The sequence below is a fragment of the Eucalyptus grandis genome, chromosome 9 (assembly GCF_016545825.1).
Source record: "Eucalyptus grandis isolate ANBG69807.140 chromosome 9, ASM1654582v1, whole genome shotgun sequence".
In the NCBI taxonomy this organism is placed as follows: domain Eukaryota; kingdom Viridiplantae; phylum Streptophyta; class Magnoliopsida; order Myrtales; family Myrtaceae; genus Eucalyptus; species Eucalyptus grandis.
In genome coordinates, this window is record NC_052620.1 from 14292864 (window position 1) to 14302579 (window position 9716).

At 37.2% G+C, this 9716-nt stretch overlaps 1 protein-coding gene across 1 annotated transcript; it reads left to right on the forward strand.

The window, feature by feature from the left end:
• The first annotated feature begins 429 nt into the window (after window positions 1–429).
• LOC120288193 (probable cytosolic oligopeptidase A) lies at window positions 430–4205 on the forward strand. The gene is made up of 4 exons (XM_039301676.1): window positions 430–863; window positions 958–1125; window positions 1387–1510; window positions 3969–4205. The coding sequence occupies exons 1-4, from the start codon at window positions 747–749 to the stop codon at window positions 4061–4063; spliced, it is 504 nt and encodes a 167-aa protein (XP_039157610.1). The 5' UTR covers window positions 430–746; the 3' UTR covers window positions 4064–4205.
• Window positions 4206–9716: the final 5511 nt, after the last annotated feature.

The following is a 9716-nucleotide window of genomic DNA, read 5'->3' on the forward strand; positions in this document are numbered from 1 at the left end:
ATCAGCAAGTCCGAATTCAGCTGCTCGAGCAGCAGGAGGAACAGTGAATAAATCGCCCAAGAAGAGAGCACAGTGAACAGTAACCCGAGAAAGTTGTTGTACTTTTTTGTCACGTTAACTTTTATGTTGATCATCAAAATTAATCGAAATTTTGCACCCTATGATTTTACTCATAAATTTAATTTTTTTTTGGGGTTTGAATGGAGGTTTAGATTAGAACCTCAAAAACCCACCACACCACTCTTTGCCTACATATCACTTTAGTCTAAGGTCTGCACGATACTCGGGGCAAGATGATTCTAGGAAGGATGAAGGAATACTGGAATGAATAAATAATGAAAGCTAAATTTTTACGCTTCAATATGTGCATCTTCAGCCGTCGTGCTATCCTTCCTCAAACACTCTAATTCACAAAATGTACGAGGGAAAATGGCGTCGACCATGTTCCACATTTATGACATGAACTCCATCGCTTTAATGAAGGCAAGTCCATAAACAGTCATGTGACAACCAGACATTTCAGAAAATCCTTCCCGTGTGCATACCAACACATTAATAATGATGTAATTGCTCTCTCTCTCTCCTCCACCATCATTGGAATACACCATTCTCTCTTTAAACGGTCGTTCCCTTGATCCCTCCGGTCCTCCAGCTTCTCCTTCCGCCTCCAAAACCTTGGAAGTCAACCTCTACATCCCTCTCCACCACCTGCTCCTCCGCGGTTGCTTCCTGATCTCTCTCCCCTCATGGCTGGCGCCAACATTGAGAGCAATCCGCTCTTGCAGGACTTCGAGTTCCCCCCATACGATGCAATCGAGGCCAAGCATGTCCGTCCTGGGAAGTACGCTCTCTTGAAGAAGTTGGTATGAACGATCTTTTGTCTATCTCGTATGATCGATGTTTGTCAAGATTGTTGTTTGAGGTCTTATTGTTTGTAATGTGTGTATTGTGCCTAAGGAGAGTGATTTGGAGGAACTAGAGAGGACAGTGGAGCCATCTTGGCCGAAGCTCGTGGAGCCATTGGAGAAGATTGTGGATCGATTGGATGTGGTCTGGGCGATCATTAAACATCTCAAGAACGTCAAAGATACAGCTGAGCTGCGTGCTGCAATAAAGGAAGTCCAGGTAATTTCTTTCGCTTTGGTGTTGGTTCGCTTGGGCTAGGATCTCTTAGATAGATCTTGAAATGATCTATTGGGTGATGAGAAAGGGTGAAGTTAGAAGACTTAAGTGTGTTAAGAGATGACCTCTCTTTTTGATTTTAGACAAGTATCTTCTCTACTGGAGCATGCCTTGCACTGATCAATTTGTTTTTATTTGTTTAGCTTTCGTGGTTTTCGAAGTCTTGAATCTCGATGCTTACATTGGCTTAATTTTGTAATGCAGACAGAGAAAGTTAATTTTCAGTTAAGACTTGGGCAAAGTAAACCGATTTACAACGCTTTCAAAGTTCTTCGAGAGTCGCCCAAGTGGATGATGCTGAGCGAGGCTCAAAAACGTGTAGTGGAAAGTGAGTAAAATTTATCCTTTGACCGCCTTTTTATTGCTCTTTCTGGTATCTTGATGGCGTAGCACTGTCGCGACCATACCGAGTTGAAATATAGTAGATTTAAGGTGGTGCTTTAACTTCATACGAACTCTTCCAAACTCTCTCTATCATATTTTGATTTATCATTATTCAACGAAATTTATGTTAGAGCTGCCACTAATCTATTCTATACGGATAAAAAACCCATTAAGGCATGCTACTCACTTGACTTCTGTGAACTAGAGAATCCGGATCAAGGATTTGGTTATACTAGCCCTACTTAATGCTTGTATCGTACCTTTTCTCTTTCATAAAAACATCTTTTCAAGTAATATTTATTTGTTTATTTTTATTCCTTGTACATGTAAGTCTATAATTCCATACATAAGTGCTCGTACAATAGAATTAATCAATCTGTAGTAAAGATAAAGAAAGAACAAAAAAAATAAAGAGAAGAAAGAGCACCCCGAGTCGTGTCGAGTAAAACTAAAACAAAGCCTTGATATAATGCCCTGGGACAGGGCCCGTGAGTGACGCATAAAAAAAGTACGCTAGTCTAATAAAAGCGGGTCTCCTAATCTATGTGACAATAAATTAATTCTAGATGAAATATGGTAAAACCTGCAATATAAATTAAGAAAAATTCTATCATGAAATGCGAGAAATGACTAAATTCGTCTAAATGGTTTTTAATTTTTTTTATATATTTTATGCCATGAAATTATCTTAATATACTTGAAAAAATTAACAGCGATGATGAAACATAAAAAATGAATAAATGTATTGAAAATTCTGAAATTTATCATGAATGCGTGATAGAGTTATAAAACTTATAATAGTACAGTCAAGATTTAAAGTTGTCAAATTGGTTCAATTGGGACTTTATCTAATTTGACTAACAGAAAATATTAATATAATAGTTTCCATTACTTTTTCTATCCAATGTGGAATGGACCTCACTAAAAACACAAATGACTGTGGATATATTTCCCTTTTTTGTTTAGTTTAAAAATATTTTTGCCTTTTTTATTATCCTTTTAATATAACTTTACTAAGATTTTTCATTGAAAATTAGGAAAGTTATGACATCTATGGTACTCTTATGCCCCAACTAAGTCGTATCTTGGTCCCTGAATTGAGGGCTAAATCTCTGCAATAATTATCCATTAACACCATTGATATTAATGTGCTAAAGAGGCGATTCCACAAGTATTATAGCTACTGGACAATTCAAAACCCAGATTAAACCGTGAATTTTGATATTGAAGCGATTACTTCCTCTTGTGCATTCTCGATTGGATTACAAATTAATCACGCTCGATTGCTAGGGGTTTCATGAGCAAAGAATGTGTACCCGACTTATGGACTACTAAACCAGCAAGGAACTGGGTTCGGAAGGCGAATCTCTGAATCACGGTGGACTTCCTTGTTCAACATGGCAGACTTCGTTTTCTTAGTCTGTTTTCCGATGAAATATCGCATGCACGCTGATTCTAAGTATAGCTTCCCGTACGGTTCCACGTATAAGAGGGTGCCGGCTCATTTTTTCTACCAATCTCTCTTTTCGTTATCCATTATCTTTTTTTTTTTTTTTTTGCCACGGAATATCCTCTCCCATATTGTCAAAGTTGCACCTAGGAAAAAAAACCTTTTTAGAGCTTCATCAATTTTATAGAAAATGAATGATTTGAAAATGATTTTCTAAAAATGATAACTTGTATCATTTATAAAATTAAACAAACAAAAATATTTTCATTGTTAGCGAAAATATTGTTAGCGAAAATATTCAGATATAAATTGTTGTCGATAATAAAAATATTTTTTATTAACTAATTATTTCAAGTGGTACATGCAATCACTTTTAGGAAAAATATATGTAGTGATCCGTGCATGGCAAGTTCACATGCCATTTTGGCTAAGGTAAGAGAGAGAGGGAGAGGTCGGGTTCCTAGTGGGCTCAGTCTTAGAAATCAAAATGAGTTTAACTTCCTTTGCTAAATTAAGGGCTGGATCACTCGCCAGCCAATTCAAAAGTAATTCACGACCTTGCCTAATGTCTATGTTTGATCTAGACATTTATTCTTAAGCATAAGTTATAAATGCGGATGAACGTGGTAAATAATGAAAACGCAAGATTATGCACTATTGATTTTTTTTTTTAGTGATCAAATTCTAACCTTGTGGGTGGAGTAGATCGCTAATTTTTATGAAATGCAAGAGAATCCTTAGACGAAAGTTAATGTGTCAACAGGTGTTTTGAACGTTCAATTTATGTTATGGTCCTTTTGTTGATCTCATCGTTGTTTTCACCTTATAAGTTGCAAAACAAATGTATCATTACACAGAATGCATATATAGTGGAGTGCTTATACATTCTAATCAGATTGGTTGACATTTGTTTTTAAAACTATTGACATTTGTTTTAAAACTATCATTGCAGAACAAACAAAGGAAGCAGTTTTGAATGGGGTTGCCCTGGAAGATGGCAGAAGAGAAGAGTTTAACAAAATTAAGCAGGTGGGATGCATTTTATGAATACATCACATAAAATTGAAATTTTGTGAGTTTGTGGCAGTGATGAAGTGTCTTTTGGCGTCTTAATATAATGTTCTATCTGCTTGACTTATAAGCATGGATGTACACACAGAGGACATGGATTTTACAAAGTTTCACAACTGGATCCCACGTCTAGTCAATGAAGACACACTAAGGTGGTGATAGAACTGGGCTTCTTTCCTGCTCTTCTAGTCCCACCTTATTTAATCTTCTTTGAAGCTCAGCATCTTAACGTCTAGACCCCTTTACAGCACTCCTTTGATAAATAAATAACAGTGTAGAAAAGGGTTTTACTCGAGTACGAAAGACAAATCTTTGAAGGATGAGTTTAGAACGAGTAATTCAAAATATTTATAGAAGAATTTAAGGTTGAAACATGTTGAGAGAAAATGAAGATATACGAACTTTCCGACTAGGAGGAAAATGTAACAGTGTTAAAGCTTTGATTTAAGAATGGCTCAGCATGAACGAGCAAAGTCATATAGTCATTGAGAGGAACAAGGTAGAGGTTTAATGAAAGGCGCGTGAGGTTGAAATCATCTGTGTGACTAACTAATGTGTTCTTTTACCGTCATGTGAGCATCGAAAATGCCTCGTGCAGGGGATTTTCCAGGCCCTAACTGATGTGGGACAACAAGTCCCACCGTTTCGACCACAAAAAAAAAAAAAAAAAGTCCCTCAGTAGCCAGCCCAATCAATAGAGAACTTTAGAGAAATTCCGATGAACAATCACTCAAAATGAGTAAATTTTTTAGGCGTCACATCCAAAGCTTACCATGCTTGACATCTAAGATTTCTTAAACATCACACCTATGATAAGAATTGCATCACACAATCCCAAAGCAAAGAATTGCCATTATCGATTCATCATCAACTCTGTTGACAAGAAATAATCACAACTATATGTATAGATTTTCTGAAAGTTCTTCTTCTAGTTGAAATAGGAAACCTCTAAAGATGGCATCCTTAAACTGAAAAAATGACACTTGTATTACCCTAACAGATTACTAATCAATTTTTTAATTTTTGAATGGACCAAATTAAGTACAGGAGGAGTCTAGCAGGTCTAGAAATGCATTTACATTAAGAATCGATCTGTGTGTTTTCTGTTAAAGCATGTACCTCGCCAAGCTCTTCTTGCAGTCTTTGCACTGGCCCACTGAATGCCCACAACCGACGAAGCCAAATTCGAAAGCATACTTAACCAACCACAGTATAGCAATAAATAACTTTAATTAAACTCGAAAGAGTTGATATGTCCATCTTGGCCATGTATAATCGTCAACGTTTTTTTTTTTTTTTTTGGTATATATCTTGAACAACTTTCATCTTGCAACCCAACCGTGGGCAGCTGCGTTGGTGTTCGTTCTCTCCTGCAACGCTGTGTTGGAAGATAGCACCGAAGTCCGGCGGTTCCTCGGTCACCAAAAAAAAAAAAAAAAACTTTCATCTTGCATGATTTTGTTGAATATATTAATAACCTGTGCGAAACTTCTTAGTATATCTTCTTATCCCTGCTATCTTGGGATAATTTGCTTCTGTTCATCTGTATAGAAACTAAATTTTGCTGCGACTTATCAAATTGAATAGCACACGATGTGTGAGATGATGAAGGCACTTTTGCTATAATTTGCAGGAATGTTGTTCTGGAAAATATTAATTGAAAATTCTGATGTCTTAGCAATCGAAATTGCTTAAATCTTGAATCTGTTAGACAATATAATTCATATGCGGAAGCCAGGATCAATTAAGACAAACCTCCAGCCATTGTTCTTGTTCGCGTTTGTCAGAAAAACCTGAAATCAAAGAAAAATTGGGGACACTCTACTACCCAATTCACTCTCGTACTGATGGTGTATTCTGAATGAGAGAGTTTGAGTTAGACCTTGTCATCACCCGTCAGAAATGAACGTACGTTCCTATTTATACATCGTCTCCCATCAAGACGGGCGGTTGTCACGAAAGGGTACGAAGCGTGGATCGAACAGACGCAACTTTAAGAGAAAATTTGGGTCAAAATGGTGGGATCACAAAAATAAATAACATTCTCTCACTTGATCCCATCATTTTCATCATACGAATTATTCAACTAATTCCACGAAAACTTTATGCTTAAAGAAAAGAAACAAAACACATGAATCATGGCGACATATCCTCTAAGAGTGAGTAATATCTTCCATGTATCACAATGCATCTTTTTTCTTTAATGTAAGCCTATATGTGACAACATATCTTAGTGAATAAACCCCATGTTTATTCCAAAATCAAGGATAAATGTTATTCTCATAAACAACAAAATGTGTACACAAAAATTGAGAATCAACATTACAATTGAATAAGAGTTTCATACAACAAAAATCGTTCATATGACGAAAAATTACATGATGGGACCTATTCCCATAGTGGCATGCCTTTAGTTAAAGGATCGGCTATCATCAATTCAGTGCTAACGTGTTCAATGACCACTTTATTCTCCTTAACACGTTCCCTTATGGCTAAATACTTAATATCGATATGCTTACTTCGACTGCCACTTTTGGCATTTTTAGCCATAAAAACCACAGCTGAATTGTCACAATATATTCTTAATGGCCTAGAAATAGAATCAACAATTCTAAGCCCAGCAATAAAACTCTTCAACCATACACCATGCGAGGTAGCCTCAAAACAAGAAACGAACTCAGCCTCCATAGTGGAAGTAGCAATTAAAGTCTGCTTGGCACTTCTCCATGACACGGCTCCGCCAGCTAACATGAAAATGTATCCAGATGTTGATTTTCGTGAATCAACGCAACCCGCGAAGTCCGCATCCGAATAACCGACCACTTCCAGGTTGTTAGTCCGTATATACATAAGCATATAGTCTTTGGTACCTTGAAGGTATCTCATTACTTTCTTTGCAGCTCTCCGAGTGGTCTAAACCTGGATTACTCGATATCTTCCCAACATTCCCACAGCAAAAGCGATGTCAGGTCGAGTGCAAACCTGAGCATACATCAAGCTTCCAACAACAGAAGCATATGGAATGTTGTACATTTGTTCCCTTTCTAGATCATTCTTCGGGCATTGGTTCAAATTGAACCCGTCACCCTTCACAATGGGTGCTATACTTGGTGAACAATCCTTCATCCGAAATCTCTCTAAGACCTTATTGATATAGGTTTCTTGAGATAATCCTAAAATTCCTCGAGGTCTATCTCTATGGATCTTAATGCCAATGACATAAGATGCCTCACCCATATCTTTCATGTCAAAACTCTTAGAGAGAAATTGTTTCACTTCATGTAGCAACCCCTTATCATTGGTTGCAAGTAGTATATCATCCACATACAGCACAAGGAAACAAATTTTGCTCCCACTAACCTTCTGGTATATACATTGATCCATGACATTCTCTACAAAACCGAATGAAGAGATGACTTCATGGAACCTTAAGTACCATTGGCGGGATGCTTGTTTCAAGCCATATATAGATTTCTTAAGCTTGCACACCAAATGCTCACCTTTACTAGAGGAGAATCCTTCAGGTTGTTTCATGTAAACCTCCTCCTCTAGTTCTCCATTGAGGAACGCCGTTTTCACATCCATCTGATGTAATTCCATATCAAAATGGGCAACCAATGCCAAAACAATACGAAGGGAATCTTTCTTAGATACAGGAGAAAAGGTCTCCGTGTAATCGATTCATTTCTTTTGAGTGAATCCTTTGGCAACAAGTCTAGCTTTATATCTTTCAATGTTACCTAATGAATCTTTCTTAGTTTTGAAGACCCATTTACAACCAATGGCCTTCGCACCATTAGGTAACTCAACCAAATCCCAGACTTTGTTAGATGCCATTGAACTTATCTCTTACTTCATGGCATTGTACCACAAATTGGATTTACCACTATCCATGACTTGTGAAAACGTTTCGGGATCATTCTCAGCTCCAATATTGTAGTCAGACTCTTGTAAATACACAATATAATCACTAGGAATAGCCGATTTCTTTATTCTAGAAGATCTTCTCAATGTTGCATCGACATTCTCTTGAGGAGCATGTTGCTCAACTGGTTGTTCAACAGTTTCTGGTAATTGCTGAACAACTGGATCTACTAGATCAATATCAGCAGGTTGTGGAACTTCAACGATTGGTTGTTCAATAGCCGGTTGAACTGAAGGGACATTATGAGCAACAACCAATCTTAAACTTGAGGTGGAATGTTGAGTATCTGTATGATCTTTCTTAGGATCAAGGTCCTTCGATCGATCGCTCCCACTAATCAAGTCATTTTCAAGAAATTTAGCGTTTCTTGATTCCACAATCCTAGTGGTGTGAGATGGACAATAAAACCTGTATCCCTTAGACCTTTCGGCATATCCAATGAAATACCCACTTATGGTCCTTAGGTCTAACTTCTTTTCTTGTGGATTATAAACTCTCACTTCAGACGGGCATCCCCAAACGCGCACATGATGCAAACTCGGTTTCCAACCTTTAAATAACTAAAAAGGTGTCTTTGGGACAGCCTTGGTCAGAACTCGATTTAATATGTACACTGCCGTCTTAAGTGCTTCAGTCCATAAGAATTTAGGAAGTTTGGAGCTGCTAAGCATACTACGCACCATGTCTAATAAGGTCCGATTTCTTCTTTCCGCTACGCCATTTTGGTCCGGAGAACCAGGCATAGTATATTGGGCAACTATCCCATGCTCTTGAAGAAACTTTGCAAATGGACCAGGTGCTTGTCCATCTTCAGTGTATCTACCATAGAATTCTCCACCTCTATCTGATCTCACGATCTTTATTTGTTTACTGCATTGTTTCTCTACTTCCGCCTTAAATACCTTAAAGGCATCTAATGCTTCATACTTATTATGAATCAAATAGAGATACATGTAACGTGAGTAATCATCTATAAAAGAGATAAAGTATTTCTGACCACATGAGTCCATATCCGGACTACAAATATCCGTATGTATGATTTCTAATATTTTTGTACTCCTCTTGGCACCTTTCTTTGTCTTGTTAGTCTGCTTTCCCTTTATGCAGTCCACACAAGTATCACAATCAGTAAAATCTAAATTACCAAGTACTCCATCATTTACTAATCGCTTAATTCTTTCTATGGAGATATGTCACAATCTCCGATGCCACAACATAGAGGAATGTTCTTTCACAACACATCGTTTTATACCAGCTTTATCATGAACATGCATCGCATCATAATAGGCATTGTCTTGTAAATTAATTCGAAAAAGACCATCAGACAAAGTACCACTCCCGACAATTTCAGATTTAAATGACAAACAAAAGTTTGAATCTGAAAAGTTAAAAGAGTATCCCAAAGGTACAAGTCTTGAAACTGAAATTAAGTTTCTAGAAAAACTAGGAACATGAAAGGTCTTTTCCAAATCTAAAACAAAACCACTATTGAGAACTAGTCTATATGTCCCAATAGCTTCCACATGCGAACGCATCTTGTTTCCTGAATAGATGCTTTGTTCACTTCCCACTGGCTTCCGGTGGTTTTGAAAACCCTGCAAGGAATTTGAAATATGGATTGTAGATTCAGAATCAATCCACCAAGTGTTGTGACTTACATCAGTCATATTAGATTCATAACAAACACAAGAGATTGGATTACCT